Here is a 14,900-nt window from a genome sequence, read left to right as displayed (position 1 = left end):
GAGACAAGTTCCTAAAACGCTGTGCACATTATAGAAGTTATTCTATGATGGATTTGTCACGTATTTCTTTAGTCTCTTTTAGACTAACAGAGCAAATTTACAACGTTTAGATAATGAATTAATTTCTATTTAAGATGTATGGGTTCGAACTGAAGGGTTGACGATTCATATCACTTCCTGACACGTACATGCGTTTGTTTGTTTGTTTGTGTGTGCTTGTGTGTGTGGCTGTCTGGCCTGAAGGTTGCTTTCTAAACACCACATAGTTCCGTGCACAGTGACATCTTGGGTGTCTTCTACTAAACGCTCGGGCCAACCATAGCCTTGTGAGTAGATTTGGCAGACGGAAACTGAAAGCCCGTCGTATGTGTCTCTGTGTGTGTGTGTGTGTGTGTGTGTGCGTGCGTGCGTATTTGTGTGGTGTGTGTGTGTGTGTGTGTGTGTGTGCGTGCGTATTTGTGTGTGTCTGTGTGTGCTCTTGTGCCGGTTTGTCGCCCATCACCACTTCACAGCCGGTGTTGGCGTGTTAACTCTCCGTAATTTAGCAGTTTTGGCATAAACAAAACAATAGAATAACTGTGCCAGGCTTAGAAACAATATATATATATATAATATATATATATTATATATATATAATTTTAATCCAAACGGGAAAACATAACGTCGGAAACATAAAGAAGAAGAGAGAGGAAAGAAAGATCCCAAAGCGGCAACAGGGATAGAGAAAAAAAACGACTGGTGTTTACGAGTTACACATGGTGAAAGGCGGAAGTTTACGATAACAAGAGCAAAGTAAGTTTTTAAAGGCAAAAGAGTGGAGACAAGGTTGGTAACGCAACAGATGTGTGTGTATGTGTGAGTGTGTGCGTGTGCGTGTGTGTATGTGTGTGTGTGAGGCGAGATAAAAAAACAATATATATATATATATATATATATATTATATAATATAATATATATAATAATAATAAAAATATGCATACATACAACATATATGTACGTACCTACATCTACATGTATATATACATGCATATATAAATAAATATACGTAAGTACAGGACACCACAACAAGACGTAGAAACGGGAAAAACAAAAAAATTTTAACAACAAGAAAACAAGTACAGGAGATACTACACAAGGAAAAATCCACCGTCATCAGCTGTCGCTAGTTAACTCAGGCGTGTTTCGAAGGCAATACATATATATATACGTCACTAAAGTAGTTGATGGCACTAGTCAGTATTGCTACAAATAAGAGTTAAAACATCTCATAGCCATGAGAAGCATTTATCATTCACTTCTTTCAATGATTTCACTGGTACCATATATATATGTATATATACAGTAATCCTTCGCCATATCGCGGTTTACTATTTAAGCTTACGTCGATTCCCCTGTGGTATTGTTTTGCATTTATAATAAAATAAATATATAAAAATATATAAATATATAAAAAAAACAATAAAAAATACAGTACTGTACGGTTTCTACTTCGCCGATTTTCATCTATCGCGCGAGGTTTTGAAACGTAAAAACTACGATAGTCGATGGATTACTGCACACACACACACACACACACACACACACACACACACACATATATATATATATATATATATAGAGAGAGAGAGAGAGAGAGAGGGAGAGGGAGGGAGAGAGGTGGGGGAGAGCTTTGAAACATTTGCAACTTAATTCAATTGACGACGATAGTTGCTATAATTTGCTGAACACAGGATGGTCATTGTATCGGCTCTTACGTACCTCATACTACACAGCAAGATATTCTGGTATATGCAGGATTACTAGAATTTCAGTTCTGCGGTGATTCCTTTCAGTATCCGTAATAATATAATTCCTTCAATTTTTCACAAGACAAAATTTTGGTGGAGCAATGGTTATAATTTACTGAATCAACATTCGATAACAAGAAATTTGTCCAGAGAACTAACATTTTTGAAACGTTTATTTCATAAATTTTATCAATATTTACAGTTGTCAAAGCAGCGAGCAGGGAAAATCGTTAGCACGTAAGGCAAAAAAGTTAGCAGCCTTTCGTCCGTCTCCACGTTTTGCGTTCAAATTACACAGAGGTTCAAATTACGCCGAAGGTTAATAAAATATTTACCAGTTGAGCACTGATGTCGATGTAATCGATTTAACCACCCACTTCCGGACGGGCTGGCCTTGTGCCAAAATTTTTTCAGTTCTCTGTAATTATAAAGTTTCGGTATTGCTGCAAATGCTGTGGCATTTGTTCCCGTCATTACATCCGAGGTTTAATTTCACCTAGTCTACCATAACCATTACTCTCTCTCCACACATGCTGAAACAAGATACTAGTCCCGTACAGTGTCGATGGCATCGAATAATACAGTCCTTAACATTGCCCCCCCCCCCTACACACACTAAAAAGTAGTCGGACTTGTGCTTAATTTTTAATTCATATATAAATGTGTTATTATGTTATAATTCCAAGACACTTCAAATCGTCCTAATCTCTCAATCTCATTCATCGAATAAAATAAGTTTAACTATTCCGTCCTGAGAAATCTAAGAAGTTATAGATCTTCATTTATTTTTACGTTAGCACTGAAATAATTATCAATGACATATTCAGAAATATTTTTCTCCGGAAAAGATATGGCAAAAGGTGTGAATTATGTGAAAATACCCGGCTGTAGTGAAGTATTTGCTAAGGCCTTTATAGTACTTATCAGTTTCAAAACTCAGTTTTGAATTCCAAGAGAAGGAATTCGCCATCTCTGCGCAGGCAATTGTAAAGTTATAATAGAATGCTACTTTAAAGCTACATGTAAGTTTACTTAATCGTTATTTGTTATGATGATATTAACTATGAGGTATCGACAAGTTTCCATATATACTATATCTGGGTGCTTTATTCTTTATTTCACTGATTGTTCTTACTTTACTGTATTTAACTTATACTTTTTCTTGCTATTTACAGATCCGTGAAGGAACATGCATGTTGAGTTCAAAAACGGGGAGTGATGTTGGAGGACTGTACAATCAAGGTTTTTCTCAGGTTCATCATTTTGAATTGAAACCATTCTTAGGTAAGTTAAATAATCAAATAATCTATTGTTAACTTACATAAGATCTGACGTTATCTTTTCTTTCAGACTTGCACACACAAATCTAATATATACAAGCACATCACTTCGCTATATTCAATTTTCTGGATGGGCGATAAGAAAGTGGCTAAAATTTCTCTGTTGAAGAAATAAAGAAACGGAGATAAAAGAATATAAAGGTATTATTATTCGTATTTTATACGATTAAACTTACGCAAGGGTGCAATTTGAGATTGGAGTGAGACGGAAAAGTAAAATAAAATAGTCTTTGGTTCATTGTCCAACGGAATATAGCGTGTGGGAATGAAAGATAAATACTTTTTTTAGCTAAGGCAGTTTGATACAAAAGTAAAAGATGGAGGTGGATTACTGCTAAAAGTATTTAAGTCATATTATTTTCTATTTATCTACTTAGCCGAGGAGTACCTTGAACAAATTTGTATGTTGTTCAATCTACAGCTACTAATCGCTATACTCATGCACACACACACACACATACACCACATACACATATGCACGCACACACACGTACAAATGCACACATTATATATATCTTTATTTATATATATATATATATATATATATATATATATATATATATATATACGCACACACACGTGCATTCATCTACATATTTGAAAGAAAGAATGAAAGAAAGAAAGAAGGAAAGATAAAAGAAAGAAAAAAGAAAGAAACAGAGAAAGAATGAAATAAAAAAAGAAAGAAAGAAAGAAAGAACGAATGAAAGAAAAAAGAAAGAAAGAAACAAAGAAAGAAAGAAAGAAAGACAGTAAGAAAGAAAGAAAGAAAGAAAGAAAGAAAGAAAGAAAGAAAGAAAGAGGGAGATGTAGTGCGGTCGAACGGTTATATAGTTCGCTTTACAGTCATGAGTTCGATCCGAAAGCGTGACCTCTTATGCAAATTCCATTTACATTGACTTCAGTTCACCCATACCTACTCGGTGAAATTTGATCAACCGAAACTGTACAGAAGTGTATCCAGTTGTTTGTACTTCTAATTCACTGGGTACAACCTTATTGCACACTGTGTCTCTGTATTACACTGATTCTGCTTCAGAATTAGGTTAAGGGTACCAATGTCTGTCCAATGCTCAGTCATTTACTCATTACTGCAGGGCTAGCTCATTCAAATGATTCAATAACTGAATTCTCATAGTTCTACGTCAGAGATCTGTTGCCGCCATATTCTGTGGTCGTTTGGAACGCAGACATCTGCAGGACTCATGCGCTACGTCAACTGCAAAGCACCTCATTTTATAATCCTCTACCCCGCCACCAAGCTCACGTCTCACTGTGAACAAACTGTCCCACCTACCATTCACGAACATATTTCCTCTTCTCTTCTACCACCACCGCCTCCAACGGCATTGTCAATAGTTCACGCACCCCTCTACCATTTACCGATCAACCCTGACCGACCTATCATTTCTGCTTTCAGTTGTCCCACTGAACTCATCTCTAAATACATCCACCTTGTCCTCGCACCACTATTGTCTTCCCTCTCGTCTCACACTCATAGCACCAACCATGCTTTTCCTCTCTTCAATTCTTTCTTCTTTCATTCCATCCATTCCAGTTTCTTGTTCACCCTTGACATAAGATCCTTATAGACGGTTATACATCTCGGTGAAAACGGTTAACCCTCACATAACATTAAAATACTTGCAGATATGTGTTCTGATCCGCAACCTGACACGTCTATCCTTCTTCATTTGACTGAACTTTTCCTCTCTCTAAATTGCTTCTCGTTCGCGGATGAATTCTACTATCGGCTCTCGAGAATGGGCCCCAACTATACGAACCTGTTCGTTGACAATACTAAAGCCCAAATATTCTATCAGTTCACCGGTCCCTTTACTAAGCTATACGGTTGCCGATAGACTCAGACAACCCTACACATATGCACACATCTCCACACTCACATATAAATACACTGAGCTTCATTGTTTGGGGGTTAGTGCACTGTCACAGCGTGGGGCTCCAAGACATAAAAAACTCTCCAAGATCGTATCCTCCAAGACATAAAAGCAATAGCACGCTTATGGGGGAGTAACAGTTCTTCCAGCGATTTTCGTCAAATGTTGTCGGTTATTTCCAAAGGATCAAAAGCTGATGAAGTCACTGCATGCTTCAAAAAATCGTACCTCTGGAGAATGTAAAGAAACGTCATCTTACAAGCAACATCACAGTACTTCTACAAAGGGATCATACGAGATCCTTAAGATTGGTAATGGGATATTAACATTCAACTGAAGGCTTCGGCTACATGAAATTACATGTTGTCAAAGGATACTTTTACTTAGGATTCTTATAGTTAAATTATTTCCTAATCTATCTGTCAATTTCACTGATGTAAACTAGCTATGTGAAAGAGCAATACTAGCTGCAACTAATGAAATGGTTGATAAACTCAATCATGAATTTCGTCAAAATTTTAACAGATACATCAGAAATGACAACAGTCGATCAAAATTAGGTTGTTCAATACCCTGTTGAATTACTGAACACGCTTAAACACATTGGGATGCCGCCGCATAAATTTACACTAAAACTGCTCCCATTATGCTGCTTCGGAATCTTGACCCATTTAGAGGTTCCTATTTTTCCTTATTTCAAAATTCATGGAATTGATGTAGAATAGCTTTCATTAACTAGTGTATTTCGATCTTTATAATTTGAGGGAAATTCTAATTTTGTTTCTACAAAATTCATTAATCTCACTTTCAAATTACTTTAAAATATATGTCAGGATTTAATTAAATTTTATTTTTTGTATGTTGCTCATCAGTAATGTGAATAATCAAGAAATAACTCTGGCAGTCATAATCGTTGTGGCTCAAAGTTTCGGCTTTATTGTTGCATTAGAAATTGAAAAAGTTCTGCGCTTTATAGCCGATAATAAAACCGTGATTATACGGTAACTTGCCTAAAATTTGGCTAACGTTTATATTTTCCTTTTATATTTAAAACTTAAAATAATTACATAAAGGTTTTAATCACTGTATTTTCCGAAACATCAAAGGTCAAACAAAATACTTTTTTCGGGTTAGTACGCTAAACACACCAACCCGAGGAGGAGGATGCTCTCTCTCTCTCTCTCTCTCTCTCTCTCTCCATCTCTCTCTCTCCATCTCTCTCTCTCTCAATCTCTCTCTCTTGCTCTCTCTCTCCATCTCTCTTTCTCTCTCTCTCTCTCTCTCTATCTTTCTATCTCTCAATCTATCTCTCCTTCTCTCTTGTTTTCATTTTGACATTTTTCATTACAAAAACAAAATATTTTAATGCCATTACTATTTATTCCTTTAGATATTGCAATCATGTTTTCTTACTTGGAGCTTAGATTCAAATTTTTCAAATCACGCTATCTTCAAATATTCTACAATTTAATTTTAAGTGATACTTAAGTAGGAATCCCGCTAATTTATGTAAACGAGTTATATAATTAAGTTAATCGATGGCACAACTTAATATTACATATTTTTTTCATGAGATGTTTAGATGTTTCAAGCTTAATCACGATAGATGAAATCAAATGCTATCTGGGGTATTTCAGTCATTTTAAACACTTACTTCCATAAGTTTAATATATATCGTGGATATATGCAAGATTTTAGCGAAAACACGGGTTAATATATAACAACCGTTTCTTCGTCTTTTTCACCCCACCCTTCATTTTCGTTCCTCACATTTCTTCCTGTCTATGGTTGTTTCCCTTCATCCTCAATTTCTATGATACTCCACCAGTATTCTTTCCAACTTCCTCCAGTCCTTCTCATTAGTATTTTACAAATGTTGGGTTCAGGCTTGCTTGAAGCATGCCATAAATTTTAGCCGCTAGAAATGAAGATGAGGCCCTCTAAAAAGTTTACAAATTTTCATACAACTCTATCTGAAACACGTTCAGTGTCATGTGCTAATACTTCTCAGAACTTGCATCACGTTTTATAATGAATTTATTTACATGCAAAGTTATCGCTTAGAAAGAATCTAAGCTCAATTTAGTGGTTACTGACTATATTTATTAAACTTATCCAATTATAACATTTATCAATTGCATCACTCATCAGTTACACTAATGTTTTTATTTTTTACTCTCGCTAACTATGACATTCATCAGATTGAATTCGCGCATATTTTGTAAGTTGATACGAAAATACACCAGGTTTATAGACAACATGCGCATTACTGCTGATTTGGTTCAAACTGATACATTTAAGTTGCGATTTTATATATTACAATTTTTATCCTCTTTGTGATGACATGATGACATTCTCCTCATTCCAGTTTGGACTGGTGAGATTCAAACAAATAAGAATATTCAAATCAATTGACTTTTTTTGAGTGATAGTGATATGAGATGAGTAAGTGCCTTTTTTTGCATAAGGTTTTGTTTTATTATGTTTTATTATTTGTTTTATTAGTTTTCTTTTATCAAGTAGAAATGATCTTCATATTAGAAATAACGAACGGCAAGTGCGACAGCCTCGCTATTCCCAATAACATTAACAATTTTAGAAAGTGCTACACCTTTTGTTGCAGACTGATGTAAAGTCACAAATTATGCCAGAAATTTATCCTTTGATCTGCATTCAGAGTCTGATTATTTCGCTCGTCGTTTTCTTTTTCTGATTTTTTTTATATTCAAAATAATTTTATCCTCTCTAAAAAAGATAGAATACGTAGTGAAGAAAATATGGTAGTTAATTCTAGTAGGTCACATAGAATCGTCACTTCTAAATTCTCAGATTCTAAAGAACACTATTACATCACTAACCTCAAATAATCTTAAGCACTATAATGTAATGAACACTTAAAAGTGACATATTCGAAGGTATATAAAATTTGCGATGACAGAATCTGCATTACCTACAATGGCTGTACTCCTCCCCAAAGGTACATACATTACAACTTTAGTCTCACCAAGTGCTATTTTAATATGACAGCTCAGTTAGGGTAACCTACCATTAACAAGAGTACAAAGAAAAATAGGACAGAAGAGGGAATATATGCCCTGTCTTACATACTGTATCCCCTGTATTTCCTTAATATATAATTGTATGTGACAACATCAACTTCATCATGGAAGACGTATGACATATCTGGGAAAATAAATACGTGGCATTACACCTATATCTTCAGTTCACTGCCTGCCAGCTGAGTCAAAACTAAAAAGAACTACACAACATTGTCATTCTCAGTGTATCGAGTAATTAACCCGTTGTTAACGGTTTTTGATTAATTATGCATTTCTTCGCCTCGAAATCTTAGCTCTCTCGTATATTCCATTTAATTCCTTTCCCTAAAAACGTCATTTGCATTTATTGCGAAATAATTGAAAAAAGAACAATTAGTTACATGAATACCAAAACACCTTTTTTTTACCAATATAGATGATAAATTTTGCTGTAGCATGGCTGCAGGTTAAATGACTAAACTATGTAAGAGAGCAATCAAATTTAGTTTAAGAATCCGAGATAAGGTAAATGCAAAATTACTATTTACATTTATAGGGACGCTGACATTTGTTCACTGCAGTAAACTGAAGTTTCAGCTAATATATTTTTGTACTTGATTCTAAAAGATTAAATCAGAGGATTGCACGATACCAATCATTTTATAAGTGCTGATATCAAGACAAAGAAACATAAATACACAAACAAAATGAAGCAATTTTACTTTCTATGCGCAACACAGCACCGAAATAGAGTCAACACGCTTTGGTAGACGGACAATAATGTTGATTTTCAAACACATACTCACACATGCATATGAAGCTTCTATTTCCTTTTAAACTCATCAAATTTAAAATAGTTGCTTTAAAACATTGATAAACTGGATTGAATTCGGGTTTACATTAATTTAAACCTTATGAAAAAAATGGCAATAACATTAACAGCAATAAAAAAACACGTTCAACAGCAAAATTTTTGTCACTTTATGAGCTGGTTTATAGTTTATGATAAAAATATTCAAATGACAATCTTTGTTAATTTCTTGTATTTTTTAATGAGAAATTTGATGTGAACTGGCATGATATTAAAACAGATCTCATAGTGCGTTGATGGAGTCGCATCTGCATATGGACTCTAATTGCATTTCCTAATCAAAACGGGTTTTTCAAATATTCGTTAAATGCCTAATAGTAACAGATAAAATAAAAATAAACAGCAACATTTCTATGTAATAAAGATTAAATTATATTTTACTTGAGAGATACCCAAGAAGCTGTTGAAACACGAGATATTTTATTATCTAGAAAATTAAAAAGTAAACCAAATATTGTGTAACTGCTGCAGCGTTTGTTCAAATAGTGAAGTTGTGCTTTCCCCTCTGTTTTCTGATTTTTTTATTCCGACGTTATCTCTTTTATTGTAGATGTTTTTTTTTACGAATGAACAAATTATCCTTTATAGCAGTAGTAATAAAACTGAAAGAACGTAACGGAGTCAGTTGTTGTTGTTTAGTCCAGAGTTAGCCTTGAACCAGAACCTACAATCAATGGATTTTCAAGTATCACGACGCCACCAGTTTAAAGCCGGCGAGCTGGCACACACGTTAGCACGCCGGGTGAAATACGTAGCCGTATTTCGTCTGCCGTTACGTTCTGAGTTCAAATCCGCCGAGGTCGACTTTGCCTTTCATCCTTTCGGGGTCGATTAAATAAGTACCAGTTACGTACTGGGGTCGATATAATCGACTTAATCGGTTTGTCTGTCCTTGTTTGTCCCCTCTGTGTTTATCCCCTTGTGGGTTGTAAAGAAATAGGTATTTCGTTTGCCGCTACGTTCTGAGCTCAAATTCTGCCGAGGTCGACTTTGCCTTTCATCCTTTCGGGGTCGATTAAATAAGTACCAGTTAGGCATTGGGGTCGATATAATTGACTTAATCCCTTTGTCTGTCCTCTCTGTGTTTATCCCCTTGTGGGTAGTAAAGAAATAGGTATCTAAGGCAGCGTTATCCAATGTATGTAAAGTATTTTTAAGGAGATAAAATTCAGTTTGGGAAAGATTTGGCAGTTTTTATCAATTCAAATGACCATGAAGAGGCGCCCTCATATATGTATGTTGCAGGTGGACCAGACAATTTCCAAGATTTTAACTGAACATTTAATGAAATTTTACGGGATGATCTCTAATGTAGTTCAGTATTCTATGCACTTCAATGAAATGCATTTAAATCAAATATGGAATGAAAAGCTGAGTGTTAAACAGTCCTAATGAAATAGAAACTTATGAATTGAAACATATTTTCAACCCTGCCATCGATTTCACTGAACCACCTTCTTTAAAATATACGACAAAGAATATAGGGAGTAACTAATATAAAACAGTGATCTAATTTTATTTTATATATTATAAAGGCGCAGGAGTGACTGTGTGGTAAGTAGCTTGATTACCAACCACATGGTTCCGGGTTCAGTCCCACTGCGTGGCACCTTGGGCAAGTGTCCTCTACTGTAGCCTCGGGCCAACTAAAGCCTTGTGAATGGATTTGGTAGACGGAAACTGAAAGAAGGCCGTCGTATATATATATATATATTTGTATGTGTGTGTGCTTGTATGTCTATGTTTGTCCCCCTACATCGCTTGACAACCGATGCTGGTGTGTTTATGTCCCCGTAACTTAGCGGCTCGGCAAAGAGACCGATAGAATAAGTACTAGACTTACAAAGAATAAGTCCTGGGGTCGATTTGCTCGACTAAAGGCGGTGCTCCAGTATGGCCGGAGTCAAATGACTGAAACGAGTAAAAGACTAAAAGAATATATTATATAATAGCACCCATCAGTTTTACAGCTTTATTCAATTTGTCTTTCTCCATGCATATCATTCATAAAAGCAATCTTGGTCAGCAATTCAGATGCATAAAATGCATGCAATTGACGTAGTGTTGATTTTTGCAACCATAATTTCCCTGCTATGACCACAATTTAGTATGTACCTGGTAGCCAAAGTAGATTATGCAGAAAGAAAGATTGCTGTATGATATAAGGAATTGTAGTAATTCAGCAGACAAATTCTTTCAAAGTTTTAATATTTACAAATGATATGAAAGTGGAGTTAATTTCAAAACTCTTTCTGTATTTTCGAATAATGATGTAATCCTCATCTCACATGTTTCATAAATTTCTATCTTGCGATTGGTATTTCACTGTCTTCCACTGTGAAATTACATTTAACACTTAGTCATGCACTTTAGTTCAGTTAGCGCAAAGCTTAGATGAATAATTTATATTATTCCCGAGGTAATGAATATCCTGTGGTGTCGTATGGGCGAAGAGTATAAAAAAAATATCAAGTTCGTGCATGAAATTTCTCGACAGATGCTATCGAATATTGCTCCTGAGTATCTTCGGAATTTAAAGCTGTCATCGATTAAGAAGCAGTGTGCATTCTCTCTATGTCTATCAATATTCATTCTTCAGTCTGTCTGTCTGTCTCTCTTATTCGTTAACTCTTTCCGCTATATTGTGAGATCAGCTCTAAAGATACCAAGAAAAAACCTTTTATTCAGTCACGTTGATTTTATACCAACAAGAAAAATCCCGGCGGTGCGTTGTATCATGGAACAAAACACTTTATTTCACGTTCCTCCCATCCACTCACCTGGCAAAAATAAGTAGCACCTGTATTTCCATTGGTCAGCCTTGTCACATTCTGTGTCACACTGAACCTCTCTGGGAACTAGGTTAAGGGTTCTCTGTCTGTAGAGTGCTCAGCTACTTGCACATTGATGTCACGAGCCGGCTTTCCGTTCATCGAATCACTTGGAGCATTTGTCATCATAATCAATGGAGTGCCAGTATATAGACAAAACATATATAATAATATGTTACCCTTTTCCAAAGTGGAGTTACCAACACTTTGCCATTTATGCAATTGTATCTGTACGAAATGGATCTATAATATTTTTTTTCCATAAATGACCTGTCCGACAGGTGACTATAACTCTAGTAGCGCTACAGCATATCTGACTGGACCATACAGGTCTTGTATGTATGGTGTGTGTGATCTTCTGAGTGAGTGTACAACGCATAAATAAATTAGTTTTCTTGCGGTGGCGAAAATGGTGACGATGATACAGCGAGTGATATTCTTTTGATGCTGCTGACCTTGCTACTGCTGTTTGCAACAACAATAACTAAGCGAGTTGTCCTATCGGTCATATTGTAGTCAGACCACTGCGGTCATTGTAAAACTGTTGTTTGTTCTCCTTAAGTTTGTGGAATTGAAGATGACATTATCTCTGCTCTTATTACTTTAGTTTTAACGAGAAGTTGAGTTTAGCCTGCAAGCGGATGTACCAATAATCTTCATCGAGCGAGAGGTCTTTCTCTTTCATTTAGAGTATTTATCTTCCCCACTTGTTCATTCCTTGTGATTATAGGTGCTATGATGTGTGTGTTAATAATCACTTATAACAGAATGCTGTGAAAAAAGTTTCATTTTCTGAAGACCAAACCAAGAAAATACTCTTCACTCCTTTTCCTAGTAAAAGGTGCCTCAAAATGTTCAACAACAATTGAAACTCTCAAGTACCTACAACAGCAACAGCATTCATAATCGGGGCGGCAATATTATTCGAACTCATTTCACACATCAGTAGTAGTAGTAGTAGTAGTAATAGTAGTAGTAGTAGTATAGTAGTAGTAGTAGTAGTAGTAGTAGTAGTAATGCCACAATAGCAACACGTTAGGAGCCATTTCAAAAGGTAAATTGATAAGAATAAAAAAACTAATACATTGTTGAAATTTAAGCAAAATTAAACAGAATCGAAATATGCAAATAGAATTTCAGGGAACTCGTTGAGATGAGCAGAGCTCAAATCAGATCTCCGTTACGGATAGGAACAAAATTCTTCCCACCAGATTTGTACGAAATGCTTCAAAGGATTGTGGCGCTCATATTCTGGAAATTACACCAGCATTATGAAATAACTGCAGATGGAGAGGTTAAAAGATTAAAACAGACAATAGTTAAGAGACTAACAATGCGACTATACTCTGAATTATCCAGATCTACATACACAAAGTGATTAACGCCAAACCAGAATATACTGTTGTCTTGTGCCCTTAAAAATTTCAATGGTTTCTAAACAAAATGTTAAACCAAGCATATCATAAAGTTATTCCGTGATATAGACCTAAATACCTCAAGGCCTTTTGTTTCATAAATTAACCATTCTGTCAAATTAACACCTGGTATTACGATTAAAATGTCAAAACAAATAATAATCCTTTTCCAGACATTCAGGTGTGCTATATATGCGTTTAATTCCTATATATTAGCATACACGAAGAATGTGCGATTTAACCATTAAGAAAACAACTTATATATTTCATATGTTACAGAGAGATTATGGTGGAATCAAATCAGCCCCAAAGGAATAAACAATAACTTATCTTCAATCTTATCCAGACAACGTATTCCTGAAGCATTTCAGTGCTTGATTTCTACGATTTTAGTGCCTATTTTCATTTTCTACTTTTAATTTTGTTTATTTCACTTTCATTGTGTTTTATTCTCCAGAATACGCTTAGTTTACAACAAGAAGCAAAGGCATGAATATATATTATACTTTTTACACTTTTGTGTGTGTGTGGGCAAGTATAATAGATTCATGTATGTCGTAGCATGTATGATTTTAGTATGCAAGTATGTATATGTGGTTCTATTGAGGAGAGTAATGAGTTTCTCACTGTAAAGCAAACACCATGCTGAGGAGGTTCCTCTGGACCTCTTCTCTGCCAAAAGAAGATGAAATCCTGTTGAATTTGCTGTTTGGGGGGATTTTTGTCTCTTGCAGTCCAGCCTCTTTAGTTCGTGGTCAATGATGGTCGTTTTTCTTGGGTCTTCAAGCCTGAGTAGGTCATCAGATATGCCAGGGCACATGGTCTTGGCACTCCAGCTTGCTTACTGCAGGACTAATGGTTTCTTGTCTTTTGATTGTTTTCCTAGTGCAGTGGTTGCAGGCCGTTTTTCAAGTCAAACTCTTAGCTCCAAGCACCCAATGAAGCAGGCCGCCTGTGGCGGGTCAGTACCTTATCAACCGGGGGACCCCAGCTTGAGGTGGGCAGTAATTAACCAATGGGATCCGAGGGTCTCTCCCACCGTCAGAGGTAACCCGTTGCGCCCATATTCTACGCCAATCAGAATGGACATATCACTCATGACTGCTACCTCCCGTGTCTTCTGCTACATTTTACAGCAGCACTGAAGTGTCCTTTCCAGTTTTGCGCAGGCCTAGCCTAGATATAAGAAAATCCTGGGTAGCCCAATCGTGAGGATTCCTCTCTTGACCTTGCTGACGGAGTCCACAGGAGTGCAGAACATTACGTTTGGCACCAGCTTGGTTGCAGGAGCTGCCGGAAGAGTGTCGAATCGAATACTAAACAGCCTACGGGCTCCACTCCGGACTTCTTTGTAAGTTGTCTCCTTTCCGTAACCCTGGATAGGGGCCCATACCGGGTACTGTCAGCCGGAGCTAGCTGAGCTCGGGACTCATGTCAAGCAGGGTCGTCACTCACTGAAATAGTGAAGAAAATCGCAACCTACTACCTAACGACATCCCCTCAGCGATCATCAGAGCCGGCAAAAACACCGCTCTGCTTTAGCACCTTCATGAGTTTCTGTGTCAGTGCTGGGAAGAGGATAGAATCCCTCAGGATATGCGGGATGCTAACATAATTACGCTTTACAAAAACAAAGGTGACCGTGGTGATTGTAACAATTACCGTGGAATATCTCTTCTCAGCACTGTTGGAAAGTCTTCTGCTCGCGTTATCCTGTCCA

General features: G+C 36.3%; 1 protein-coding gene across 3 annotated transcripts in view; it reads left to right on the top strand.

The window, feature by feature from the left end:
- Positions 1-14,900, top strand: part of LOC115213528 — a 498,605-nt gene that overhangs the window by 261,401 nt on the left and 222,304 nt on the right. For all 3 annotated transcript variants that reach the window (XM_036500732.1, XM_036500730.1, XM_029782551.2), the window contains exon 5: positions 2,963-3,071. In XM_036500732.1, the coding sequence (XP_036356625.1) occupies positions 2,963-3,071 (109 nt within the window). The remainder of the gene's footprint in view (positions 1-2,962; positions 3,072-14,900) is intronic.

The sequence above is a fragment of the Octopus sinensis genome, linkage group LG1 (genome assembly GCF_006345805.1).
Source record: "Octopus sinensis linkage group LG1, ASM634580v1, whole genome shotgun sequence".
Taxonomy (NCBI): domain Eukaryota; kingdom Metazoa; phylum Mollusca; class Cephalopoda; order Octopoda; family Octopodidae; genus Octopus; species Octopus sinensis.
Note: the sequence above shows the minus strand (reverse complement) of the source record. Positions and strands in the feature narration are given on the sequence as shown.